Source organism: Thunnus maccoyii, chromosome 1 (assembly GCF_910596095.1).
Source record: "Thunnus maccoyii chromosome 1, fThuMac1.1, whole genome shotgun sequence".
In the NCBI taxonomy this organism is placed as follows: domain Eukaryota; kingdom Metazoa; phylum Chordata; class Actinopteri; order Scombriformes; family Scombridae; genus Thunnus; species Thunnus maccoyii.
The window spans coordinates 2040406-2054734 of NC_056533.1; the positions used below are offsets into that span (position 1 = coordinate 2040406).

A 14329-nucleotide genomic window follows, 5' to 3' on the forward strand; every position below is an offset into this window, starting at 1 on the left:
ACTTGGAAAATGCACCATTATAATAGCAATCCACCAAGGTGCAAGCTGGCTGTGATTATTTTTTCCACAGTTAAACTAGCAAAAGTGGATGTGGACACACCCTAAGCATGGTTATGTGTTTCACACCGTGCACTTAGATCATTAAAATATGGTCCAATGACTGAATGTATGACTATTTTGGTCATGGGTTTCATACACTTTCTGTAATAAAACATCTACTAGCAAAAATCTTATTAGATGGGGGACCCTGTGACAACATCATATCAAATGGGGGTACGTGGACTAATTTGTGTCAGTTCAGGTGTCCTGGACATGAACCACTGTTCTAGTAAATCTGCCCCCACTTATGTCAGTTTGCATTCAAGAGCACTTTATGACACCAGAAACATAACCAAATAAAACAATCAGCTTGAATATGACTTTGTTTGTGCATCTCTTTCAGAGGTTTAATTGTTCTTTTTGAATGGTAAATGTCCCAAGGCCTTTTGATGGCAGTGGGGAAAAAGTTGTCTTTAGGGAAGAAAGAAAGGATGGCAGGAGAGAGAGAGAGAGAGAGAGAGAGAGAGAGAGAGAGAGAGAGAGAGAGACGAAACAACCTTGTAGAGCACTGATTGAAAAGGAGAACATGTGCAGCATTCCCCCTGGTCTCCCAATAGACTCATTAATGTGTTTGACCTCAGGGCTTTTTAGCTTTTGGCTGTCTGAAGATGTATATGTGATCTGCAATAGACGTGTTGCTTTAAGATGCTGCACCAAGGAAAACCTGGAACACTTAACATGCATTTTAAAGCAGGGCAGGCCGATTACTTATTATTTCTGGAGAACCACATATTGATGTATCAACTGACAAACATATCAATTAAAACAATAAGGATTTAACCATATTAAACCAGTGACAATAAACCGAGGTTGAACCATAGAGGCAGTTTACAGCCTTCCATTGGTTGATTTTGCTGCCGATCCATCTCTGTTGTTCTTCTCTCTCCGGCAGTTTAACTGAGTGGGGCGCACGTCTTTGTCCTGCTGAGCAAGTCAGAGCCCAAAAGCCCCGCCCCGCTGTGATGTGACAGTGTTTATATCAAACAGGCCCTGCTTCACTGCACTATGTCTTGAACATACATACAAAGTTCCTGCACATGAGGAACAGGAATACAGTTGGAACTTTTTCAGTTCACTCTCTATGATAGTTCTTATCACTGCTGATGTAATCCCATCTCTGACCACAGTGTGGACTGCAATGGCAGAAAGTCATTGTCTGTATTTCTGCTCATTGACTCCAGGGGCAGAAGAAGAAACAAATCAACAACAAAACAGTTTAGAGGTATTTTTTATATATTTCTCGAGAACCACCAAACAACTTTACACATCGACATTGCATTTCCTTGAGGGACAAACAAACAAACAAACAAACACACATGCAGACAGACAGACAGACGGAGATTCCTTGCTTTGTATAGAGAGATACAGAGACGTTCAATGTATCCATGTATTATTACTTATTATTTAAATGACCTCGTTATTGTGAGCACCACCTCCTTTTTGGTTAAGATTCGTTAGTGCCAGGAGGAAGCACTAACCCTTGTTCAATTTAATCAATGAATAAGTCGATATTGTAAATTCTAGTCTCAAACAGTGACGTCTGTTTACCGCAGCTCAAAGAAACAACCAACCACTTTTAGGATAAATGAAGACATTTATTAACAGCTAAACGTCTTGAAGATACATGATAAAGTATAAGATAATATACAGGAAAAGTCAAATAAATAAATAAGGTCTATAAATGGTAATAAAAATAATAAAGAAAGTTATTCAGCAAGAATGACTGGAAGTGTGTGACATGAGGCTTAATGTATTGCAATGGGGGAATGCTAAGGGAAAGCTAATTCAACTTCTCTAAAGAAATAGTTTCTTCATTTTAACATTATTGGAAATCAATCCTTGATCACAAAGCCATGTTATGCCTTTAGTGTTGAGGTGTTTTGTCGTGGTAGAGGCGTCATCTCCGCAGGTCCAGTGTTGTTTGGTGTAGCATCATGAAAGAGCCTGGCTCACACTGTGGACATGTGTGGCATGTCCTTGTGCATGGGGGTGTTGAACACCGGTAAGAAGGAGTCATGCCGTTCCAGGCTGCTCTGAAAGAGTCCTTAGGCCGACTTCACTGCTACACACATAGGACAGACGTTGCATAGCAACCACGGGCAGCTGTGATATAATCACAATATACCACGGCCAGTCGTGAGATATCGCTTAAGTTACTTCACTTCCAGAATATGTGGATGGTGGATTTTATCAACTCTTTCATTGATTTTGTGCGATTGTGAGTATGGTGTCTCCAGAGCGGTACCCACGCAAAACATTTGCAGCACTTAAAGTCCAGCAAACACTAGCGCTGATTGATATATGACCAAAATCTCAAATCCTGATATAGGTCATTTAGTATCCCGATAACAACACATATAGGTGAGAGAGAGAGCAGCTGCGGTCGAGCAAGCTAGAGCGTGAATGAAGAGAGGGCGACGCTGGTAGCGAGAAAGCCCGGTGAATCAGATCAATAAAACATTCTTTTCTGATTGTTTCACAGCGATTACGTTTTAAAGCACAAGACACACCCACACCTCCACTCCACTGATTTGGTCTGAATACGACTTAGACCCAGCGGTCTCCATTAGGTTGGGTGAGTTCAAAGTTGTGAAAACAACGGGGGGTGTTTTGAATACACCCCTGTTTTCACAGGTAGTTTGTTAGTCTGTCCCTCCCGTTGCAGAAAATAATGGATTAATCCTGGAAAGCTGTTGATGTAGCACTTCTCTCCTTATGAAAGCAACATGGCGATTATTTGATCAATGAGAATTTAGTCGGACGAGAGCATATCGACCAACTGGTCAACCAGGAGACTACAGCCCTAGCGCGTAGCAAGTGTGCGGTTGAGAGAGAGAGAGAGAGAGAGAGAGAGAGAGAGAGGGAGTGGGTGTGTGACGTCGAGGCCGCCTGATTTAAGTGAAGGCGATTAGCCCTGAAGGTAGTAACAATGGGTTAGCCTAACCTCACCAGGCTCACTTAAGGTGAACTGACCTTTAAGCTGGACCAGCTATTCTCATCGTAGTGACAATCTCAGCCACTCCTAAACAGAGAATAGAGAAATGTCCGGCTGCTTAGTCTCTCTCTCGAGTCCCTCCGTGCACCACATACCTGGCAAATATATTAGCAATCACCAGTTGTTGGGCTGACGGTGGCCAGTAGGAAAATTTTGACATATCGCCCAATCCTACAGGACACCCCACCAAACAAATCAGACTGCTTAAAAAAAGCAATGTATGTCTTTAAAGTTGAAGTGTAATATTTTGAAGGGCTGCACATCATCAGGGTCGTAGTCATGTAGTAAGAGTGGCTGTTTACTGCAAGAAGAAAGGCAGCAGTGTGTGTGTGTGTGATGTTCCCGCCAGGCTGAACGACCACACCGATTGTCAGACGAATCTGTCTCTTCATCAGATAATGCTAGTTGAGAGCTGTGTGTTACTCATACCCACTTCATGAATGAATGATGGAAGACTGCGTCTCGGAAGGCCCCGCATTGCAGCGTGTTTGTGTAAGTGTGTGTGTTTCTCTGGAAGCAAAGATGTAGGGGGGGGGGAATGCACACTGTATCAAATATTAACTATGTTACTTGGTGCACTGGGGCATACTGGAGGGTTTGTTTGGCCTATCCATTGCATCTGGCTGAATGAGTGAGTGAGTGAATAGAGCGGAGAGATGGAGGGGAAAACAACAAGGCAACTGGAATGGATTTGTGGATGAGTGAAGGAGACAATATCGGAGGGACAGTGAGAGAGAGAGAGAAAGAGGTAAATATGAGAGGAAGATGGAGGCTGAATTGAAATGCAGTGTATTTCCTCTCAGTCATAGTGACAATGTCCCACTGCACAGCGCCTTCATATTGAAAGGAACTGCCAGCACATCCTTCATCACTGAATAAAAGCTTCCTGAAGTGTGTCATTCTAAAACATCATCAGATAGAATTAGGTGTCCAGGCTGCTGTTAACTGGAGCCTCAGGTTGTGGTATGTGGGCCTGTTTATATCGATTGTTCTACGAATTCCAGTCCTCTTGTGGAAGATGGTGCGGAAACAGACTGAAATAGACTTAGATGTTAGTTTAGTCAGTGCTGTGGTTTAACTAAATGTACATTTGCCTTTTGGTGATGTACGATGTCTCATATGAATCTGCAAGTTTGGTGTTTGAGACGGAGATACTGTGTTTTTATCAGTAAAAATGGAATCCCAGAACAGAATGCTATAATTAGGACTGAGTATCATTTGAAATGTTATGGGTTTCTATTCTGATGAAAAAGTCCTACTCAAAATTGAATTGTATGTGTTTTTTTTGCTACAGCATACATATCTGGGGGAAAAAAATCAGAAACCAAAAGGGAGAATTTTTTTTGGATTTCATGATGGCTTGTCTATACAGGAAGTGTTTTTCAGTCATCTGTTTAATGTGCGTGTGTCTGACAGAACAGTTTTTTTTTTATCATTACAGCTGTTTTATGTCTATTTCAATAATTGTAAGATATAGTATGCTTCAAAAAATGCAGATTGTTTAAAGCTACATTTGAACTTGAACAGCATTTAGTTTATGCTGGGTCAAAGAGAGCCTGTCTGGGTCCTTTTTACCACAACAGTTACAGACTGACAGCCCTCTGCACAAGTATAGAAAACTGCCCAACAGCTGTCCGGATAAATTCTACAAACAGGAAACACTGCAGGTTTAATGGTGTATGTAGCAACTCCCTCTCACTTTCTGCCGCTCTGCTGTTCGTGTTGTGTCTTCCAGAGATGGGCAGTGAGTTGCCAGGGACAGTAGCAATGGCGGGGGCAGTCGGGGCCGGCCAAGTGAGGATGGGAGGAGCTGTGCCGGGCCGCGGGGGCAAGAGGAGATCGGGAGGGTGAGTATCTTCACTGCTGCCGAGTTAACCGTTACAAATACATCCTTTTACTGAAGAGCTTCCAAACAATTTCTCAGGAGGGGCTGAGAATAACACCCAACAGTCCACAGATGCTGATAAAAGTTTAGTTTGGATCACCTGTCACATTAGCTAGTAGCATTTTAAACAGTGGTATTCCGATGCCTAGGTTATATACAGTCTCCTTTACAGTCTTGTTAAAGGACAGGAGGACAACATGTCAGTCATTTCACAATGTGTGTGAAGCAGCTACAGAGCCTCATTGTTCCTTTTGGACTTGCTCACAGAGGAGAAAGTGGCACCTCAATCGAGATAAATTAATTACTTTTGCTCGTAGCTGCGAATGACTTGGAAATGGCAGAAATGTTCTTAAAATGAATATACTGTAGAGGTGTAAAGGTTAACTGATACGTATCAGAAAAGCGATACAAGAGTCAGAGATTTGGCTACATGGATAAACAACCACAGATCTGACACAAATTCTGCACAGAATTTGGAAAAAAGCAATATGGCTGTCAAAACCTGATTGTGCTAAAGTCTCCTCTCTATAACCTTTACAAACCTTATGATTTATTAAGGATTCAATCTGAAAAATCTGAAAAAAAAAAATCTCTTGAACTTCAAATTGCCCTGCAGAATTTCCTTGTAGAGCTGTGTACAGCTGTGTTTGTCACTGCATTTGCAATGGAGTTGCTACATTTCTTGGTATGTATCTGTCACCAACTGCTGATCAGCAGAATAGTGTGACAGCAGGAATGTGTGTCATGTCCTGTGTGCATGTGTATTACAAACAAATCCAGGAACAACTCATAAAAGCATTGTGCCATAGGGCTACTTGTGGTACAAAACTCCATCGGGTACTTTTAAGTGGTATTAAATGTATATTGTTATAATTATAGATGTTGATCAATATGAAATATCGCCCAGCCCTTGGTAACAGTGTTTAATTTTTTGTCAGGCCTGGCACTATTATCAGAAAGGTCATTTACATGTGATGTATACCCTGTTACTGCAGTGTCTCTCATCTGAATCAAAAGACCGTTGTGACAGGTTAACCACCTTTTTTGCTCCTAATGTTTCTTTTTGTGGTCTTCTGTCAGTTATCAAGTAAAGGTGCAATGCCACACAAAAGTTATCCAAAAATGAATTATTGAAAAGTTAAGTAACAAAGGCAGCCCAGTAGCAGAAGAGCAGTCAAGTATCAGGAGAATATTGAACATCAACGGTGTGCATGGCAGAGTCGCAAGGAGAAACTGCTCTCCAAAAAGAACATTGCTGCCGTCTACGGTTCGCTCAAGACCCTGTGGATAAGCCAGAAGGTGATTGGAAAAATGTTCTGTGGATGGATGAGACCAAAATTGAAATTTTTGGTTTGAATGAGAAGCGTTTTGTTTGGTGATGAGACACTGCAATCCAGCATAAGAACCTCAACCCATCTGTGAAACATGGTGGTGGTAGTATCATGGTTCAGGCCTGCTTTGCTGCCTCTGAACCAGGACAGCTTGCAATCATTGAAGGAGCTATGAGTTCTGAGTTGTACCAGCACATTCTATAGGAAAATGTCAAGGTATCCGTCTGTGAACTGAAGCTCAACAGAAAGTGGGTCATGCGGTAACAATGACCAATGAGCCTAAACACACAAGTCACTCTACCAAAGAATGGTTAGAGCAGAAGAAAGTTAATGTTTTGGAATGGCTGAGTCAAAGTCCTGACCTTAATCCTATATAAATGCTGTGGAAGGACCTGAAGCATGTAGTTCATGCAAAGAAGCCCACCAACATCCCTGAGTTGAGACTGTTCTGTAAGGAAGACTGGGCTAAAATTCCTCCAAGATGATATGCAGGGCTGATAAACAGTTACTGGAAACATTTGGTTGAAGTTATTGCTGTAAAAGGGGGTCACACCAGTTACCAAAAGCAAGGGTTCACATACTTTTGCCTCCCACAAATAAGTAAGATTGGATAATTTTCCTCAATAATCGGATCATGTTTTAGGTCATATTTATGCAGAAATGCAGAAAATTCTAAAGGGTTCACAAACTTTCAAGCAGCACTGTATGTGTGGAGTGGTGCTGAAATCTCATAATTTTACATATTGTGTTATTTGTTTAGCAGGCATCAAGTAATGTAACCTGTAACATGTTTTAAAAATAACAGTTGGGTAATATGACCTGGCAGCGGCTTGAAAAAAATTTCAGTCAAAAGATTTTTTTTGCTTTAATCCCTGAACACAGTAGGATCATCACAAGTTTTTCAGACAAACTCGACACAGCTTTTCTGTAACTACCTGCATTTAAAGGTTCTATAGGTAAAAATCAGAAATTCCTTCTCATTAGTGACACCTGTGGCCGTTAAATGAACTGCAGTCAACATCCTGTTGCATGCTCATGGTGTTAGACTGTATAAAAGATCTCTAACACTGTATTTTGCACTTTGTTTCAGCAAAGCATCTGTCACTCCCGGTCAGTCAGCCGCTCCGTGACCCAAATAATTAATTTTTTTCCCCCTGGTGCATCGAAAACGTACTGATCCGTGAATTTTGTGTACCGTTACACCCTTAGTGTGTGCATGTGTGTGTGGATTAGCGGGGCTCCAAGACAACAACACACACACACAATGACCCTCTCCTGTGCTCCCTAGTATAAAGCTGTCAGGTAGGTCATGTATAACAGACTAGGGATGCCAGTTTCGGTTAATTTTGCTTTCAATAGACCGACACCCATTAACCGGCAACTAAGCGGTTAATTTTTAAGAAAAGCTGTGATGTAGCTTTCTCCCCCATTAGCAATGACGTGATCTTTGGCTGCAACTGCGAGCCGTCCTCGGACATGGCAGCTGGGTGCTTGTTCTTACTGTGGTACAGTATGGTGCTAGTAATGTACTGGCCCGAATATAAGGTGACCCTGATTATAAGACGATCCCCCCATAAGGTTATTTTTTGTATATAACTTAAATCATAGTATAGCTTTATACTCACACACTCTACTAACAGGCTCTTGGAAACAATTCAGAAAGTCAAAAATTATTTTCTCCAGCAGTTAGCATTTATAAGACTGCCTGTTTGTCTTTTTGAGCTCCTTATCATCTGTGATAGTGGTATCTGGCAGCTTCACATATTCCATTTCTGTACAGATGTTGGAAGAGGCTTTAGACTTGTTTTCACTCATCATGAATTTATTTCATCTTAGGCACGAGCCTTCAGAAACTCCTGCAGGTTAAACTGGATAACAAAACACCTTCAGGGCTGACTGACTCTAACACACTCACTATAAACTAGACACTTGCTAGCCTAGCAACATTAAAGGGGATGTATTATGCTTTTCCTTATTTTCATTCGGCCCGAGCTGACGTCAGTTCGTGACGGATTTCTTTATATGGACAACTGCTACGTGCACAGCGCGTAAGTTTGCTGCTCTGCTCTGCGAGTAGTTACACCAAGCCACAACGCCGTTACACGGCACAGTAAAGTAAAATAAGTAGTTTACCTGTTGGAGGTGTGCTGGTTGTCTGCAGCTCTTCATAAAACATCTCACTGTGGCTGTTTCTGCTCGTACTCTTCATCCCTGCGTTATTTCCAACTGATCCGCTGAACAAATAGCTCCATATGTTGTTGTTTCGACCGGTTCTTTTAATTTGAAGCAGTAAGGCAGGAAATGTTTGGTTTGCATTGACGGTGAAGTTACACAACTCTGATATGTAAAGCTGTCCAATCAGAACAGAGTGGGCTCATTGGGAGGAGGGCCTTAAAGAGACAGGAGCTAAAATAGAGTGTAAGAGAAACTGTGTATATTTAGGGGCTGCATAAAGGGCCAGTATGAGATAAATAAGGAGTTTTTTGAACTGTGAATCATCCCAAGTTACTCTAGTGGAGTCCAAAAATAAAAAATTACAGCTGAAATGAGCATAATAGGTCCTCTTTAAGGCTACAAACAACCCATAATGCAAGTTGGTCGGTTTTGCACCGCTACTTTATCCATTCAAAAAGAATATGTGATGCTGTGAACACGTAATTGTCTAGCCGTTGGTGGAGTGTGCAAATCAACTTATACACCGTGTAAGTTGATTTGCATGTGTAACATCCAGTGACATGTGTAACTGGTCAAAAATATTCTCAGCGGTTAACCGATTAAAGGTTGACTGTTAGTTACTTTTTAACATTTGCACTAGCCAAGGATTGATTTGTCATCTGACAGCTTTAGAAGCACTAACATTGACATTAATGTTAATTGCAAACTTCACGTTAACTATCCTAACAGGATTTTATAAAAAGGATACAGCAACTGGTTTGAAGCTTACATCCACGATGTTGAAGGTAAGACCCGGCTGGCACCTGCCCAGCCCACACTGGAAGCGCTGTAATAGCAAACGTGACAGCACGCTCTCACTTCTGCACCACATATCTCAGTGAAATGTGGAGCAGTGTGATTTATGCACCTGTAGAGCCAAGAAGGGGCCCTTTTCAGAGATCAGAGAACCCTTTTGGCCAACCAAAGGAGCTCATTTGAGAAGGGTCCAGCAGCTGGACCTTATTGGTTCGTTTGGGCCTGTCCTGTCCCTTGACGCCCAAACAGAAAAAAACAAAACAAAATCAAATCTCCAGCTTCTAACATTACCTGACCATTCTGACTCAGCAGAGGAGCTGGCACCTGATGATTAAGGTATGTTTTTGGATATCACACACCATTATACTTTTATTTATACAGTAGTTTAAATATGTGTGCTGGTCAGCTATGTTGGTAATCAACGTTTCTTATTTAGGTTAGCTACTCACGCTTCCCGAAAGGTACGCTAAGCTAGATAACAAATTACACTTTACGTTACGTTAGTTTACGCTAATTAGTTGGTGGAAGATACACTGTTTTGCCTTCTAGAAAAATGACAGATCAGGGTGGGTCTTCGCAGGTGAATATCATATTATGAGTATGGACTTAACATGAGATTAACGGTGTTTTCTAAGTGAGTGAGCGATAGGTCATATTTATTGGAGCTGTGCTGTGACTGAAATCCAGTATTTTATTTTAATTTCAGGTTTATTCTATGTAAAATAGATAAAGTATTAAATCAGAGGGCCGTGGGCTTAAATGCTGGCTTTGTTTTCCTAGCCATATGAGTGTTGTGATGCTATTCATGCGAACTGTTTATTGCAGTGTTTATGACATGTCCTTCATTTCATAGATTTTTCCCTCTCCCAACAAACCTGATTCAAATGATCGTCTCGTCACCAGGTTCTGCAGAAGCCTGATAAGGACCCATTCATTTGAATCAGGTGTAGTGGAGCAGGGTAACATCAAAAAAACAACAAAATACAAACACTTACTAGACAGTCAAAGAACAGACAGGGATGAAGTGTCTCTTCAGCTGGAAGAACAATAATTATCTGAACTTTAGCTAAGTTTATTGTGAGGTGACAATAATAATCATACTGAACAAAGGAAGAAAGTTCGGTATCTTTTGTATTTCAGTGGTCACATATACTTACATTGAGCTCAAACTGTTCTATATACAATTCATTTACACATGTGATTGCATTTACAGAAGCAGTCTGTGTCACAGTACAGTGCACGAGATGAAGACACCTCCAGCCTGGACAGCAGACCCTCTATTGTTCATGTCCACTTTGTCAGTCTTTGAAAGAAATGTAGAGATGGGCAAAAGTTTGAACATTCACAGCAATCATAAATATTTATATTTTATTAATGTACTTGTTACCTGAGCAGACCAGGCTGTGATTATTCTGTTTCTCAATATTAATGTGAATGTGATTAAAGTGAATCCCATATTATACATCTAATTGTTTGAAGGTAATGTACAGTAACAACATTAAAGCCAATGTAATACAAGGCCAGTAGACTTGTCATCATGGATTATTATTACAGTTTTGGTTGATGTGGACTCATGGTAACACAAACAGCATTAGACAGTTTTCACTGTTGCAAGTCATTTATGTTCAGGTTCTCTGCTATCATGTTTACACAAAACAGTACTCATAAGTTCTATATGTCACCTTCAACACATAAGTACAGAGAATGTATAGCAGTTACTAATAGCAAACTGATAGCTGATTGCTAAATAAAGCAACAGAGATTATCTAGCAAGAGGAGCTAATCTAAGAAATGCTGATCACCAATGTAGCTGACCAGCACACATATTTAAACTATTATATAAACAAAAGTATAATGGTGAGTGATATCAGAAAACATACCTTAAACGTTAGGTACCAGTTCCTCTGCTGAGTCAGAATGCTTGGATAATTCAATTTAATGTCTGGCTGCTGGACCCTTCACAAACGAGCTCCTTTGATTGTCCAAAAGGGTTCTGTGACCTCTGAACAGGACCTGCCCCTGGTTCTACAGGTGCACAAATCATTTTTGCTCCACATTTCACCGAGATATGTGGTGTAAAAGTGAGAGCATGTGGAACTTGTCATTTGTGAGCGAAAAAACAGCATTTGAGACTCATAATGTTCAAGCAGTTGAAGTTATTGACTTGTGTTTGTTCTGAAAAAAATATCCAAGAAAAAAAAATGTATTTGTGATAAAATATTCTACAGGTGTGCAACTCTCATTGCATGAATTCACATACTTATTTGCGGATGTGCAAATTTTGTCCATGACTTCACATTATTTGATACGGGTGTGTGAATGTGTTTTGCACCATATACACTGCAGCAACTGTAGCGAAAATGTGAGTTTCTTAACTTATGGTTCGTAGAATAGGATTTGTGCACCCGCCAGGAAGTATTTGAGAAGGTGTAACTGTTTGGAACTCCTAAAGCATTTTTCTCTGACATCAAATTTACTGATACCCATGTGTGACTATTTTCTATAACTATAAATTTCACTGTCACAGGTGCTCAGTTGTTTTGCTCCAATAATACCTTCATACAGACCTGGTGTATGAAAGGTAGTGGAGTAGAGAAAAGAGCTCTGCATGAGACACTCTGGTCCCGTGGTGGACATTGGCACTATGGTTGGAACGTCAATAGTTCGTCTCCAGCAGCCACAGCAAAGCCAGAACATGACAGAGACATGTTTGGTGGACACTGGGGGTTGAGTGGTTATATAAATAGATATTTTTATTTAAAAAAAAAAAAAAAGCAATACTATATTATTCATGGCCTCTGCCCAGTTGCACAGCACACCTGCAGAACAGTCGCACCACACTAAACTCCTGTAAGAACCCACATGTAGAGTCTCATATTTTACCTGTAACACTCACATTTAAATGCCTTTACTGGTGCCTGATATGATTATTATTTGTGATGTGAAAACATCAGATTTCCACACAGATCAGGGGCCTGATTGAGCAAAGCATATCAAAACATTTGCAGAAGTTCTAAATATGTATAAAGGAAAACAAAAGTGGCATTTATCAAACATGTGCTCACATTTATTGAAGCAATGAGCAATCATAAATCTCACCTGTCCTACATCTGTCTGCTGGTACATACTGTCTGCTCATTTACATACAGAAACACCCCAGAATGCCAAATATGGTCAACACTTCCCTGTGAAAGTCCCAGTAGCCTTAATGTGCAGTTACTTGTTGTTGACAAAAGTAGCACATGAGATAGATACAGAAGAAAAACATCACTGTCAGTCAGGTTAAAACACTGAAGTGTCCTGGGAGCAGGCATGTTCCCAGCATGCACTGGAGCAACATACTTCTGGACATAAATACTACTTTTATTGTGTTCCTGCATTGGTGTTATCTTTATGTTACACTGTGTTCTACAACGTGTCTACTGTTTCCACACTTCATTTGTTGTTAATGTTATTAATTAGTTATTACAAATAAATGCTATTAGACTGTGAGTGATGTGCTGTGATGTCTGTATCCACCGGTGGATTTGGTTGAAATGCTATAACGCCTATTGATACCTGGTAAATATACTGTAAAACTATTTCTCCATGAATCTGACATTGCTACAATAACAAATGAAAATTCTACTAAATCATATTGTTTTATGTGACACTTCCACAAGTGGCTTGTCCACAAGTAAATAAATAATGATACTGTGTCAAATGATATTCTATTTGACACAATGATATTCTATTTGACACAGTACCACTTCTATGCAGTACATAGGTTACAACTTTACTCTTTAATTTAATTTAATTTGTTTTAACAGATTGATCTGTTGGTTTTATTTGTCAGCAGACACAACTTTGTCCCTTTACAACAGCAGAACAAAATGAGAAAAAACTTTTATTTTTACTAGAAACAGTAGGAACTCAGCCTGAAGATAGCAATGTCAGCTCATGGTCTGATTAGAAGTAGTAACTATGTTTTCTCTGGTTGTTTCTCAGAATGGACTTTGATGATGAAGATGGAGAGGGGCCTAGCAAATTTTCAAGGTGAGAAAACCAAAAGCAGACAGCTATTTTTAAAGTAGTTCACAAAGATTACACAGTTCCTTTTTGAGGGTATCCGCAGGCATGATTGGCTACACTACAATGTTGAAATGCACATACCGTATTTCCTCTAATAGTGGCCGGGGCCTTTGTTGCCTCAACTGCAGAGGGTACCAGTTATCAAAAACTCAAGACACTCATCAGCCACAAATTTCTCTGTTCTTTATTAAAGAGCGGCTGAGATTGACACTAAAGTTATAACTGCTGGTCCACCTTAAAGGCAGTCCACTTAAAGTGAGCCTGGTAAGGTTAGGCTAACGCGTAGTTGCTAACTTCAGGGCTAACCCCCTTCGATAGATGAGGATTTTCTTGGCCTCCCCTCTCTGAGACGGTCGGCTTTGAGTGAAAATAGCATGATAATGTTGAATTTATTAAATTAAAGCGGTGGAAATGTTGCTTAACTGGCATGCACATTATATAACAGACACGAGGAGTTTATCCATCCATCCATCTTGTTTTTTCTCCAACGTTTTTGGGGTCAGCTCTTATTTGTTTGTGTCGACCACGCCCCCGGCCATTATCAGAGACCAGGCTTTTAATTGATTACCATCTTTTGTTTGAGGAAATACGGTATTAAAATGTCAGATACAACAATAGGATCTGTTTTTCACTGTTCTCTTTGATTTAAAAAGTGGCTCTTAGTACAGTATGCACGTGCTTTCAGTTTTCATGTATAGTGTTAAAGTTGAAGTTTTTAAATTTCTTTTAATTTTTTGACTTTTGGTTTCAAATTGGTCATAGATTCATTTCAGGTAGCATTAAAAAGTCTACATGTATCTTTGAGAAACCTGCAGATACCCTGTGTTTGTAATAATGACTGATCTGTGGATACTTCATGACTCACTGTTATTTTCCTCCATCAAAAATACAGTGCACTGTTTCGTATTCCTCTCAAATGTTTTCATTTTTATAAGAGTAAGAGTTTCTCTGTCACTGCATGTCAGCCGTCATCTCACA

General features: G+C 40.2%; 1 protein-coding gene across 2 annotated transcripts in view; it reads left to right on the forward strand.

The window, feature by feature from the left end:
• Positions 1–14329, forward strand: part of arnt2 (aryl-hydrocarbon receptor nuclear translocator 2) — a 95653-nt gene that overhangs the window by 9388 nt on the left and 71936 nt on the right. For both annotated transcript variants that reach the window (XM_042395326.1, XM_042395407.1), the window contains exons 2-3: positions 4830–4941; positions 13268–13315. In XM_042395326.1, coding sequence (XP_042251260.1) covers positions 4830–4941; positions 13268–13315 — 160 coding nt within the window. The remainder of the gene's footprint in view (positions 1–4829; positions 4942–13267; positions 13316–14329) is intronic.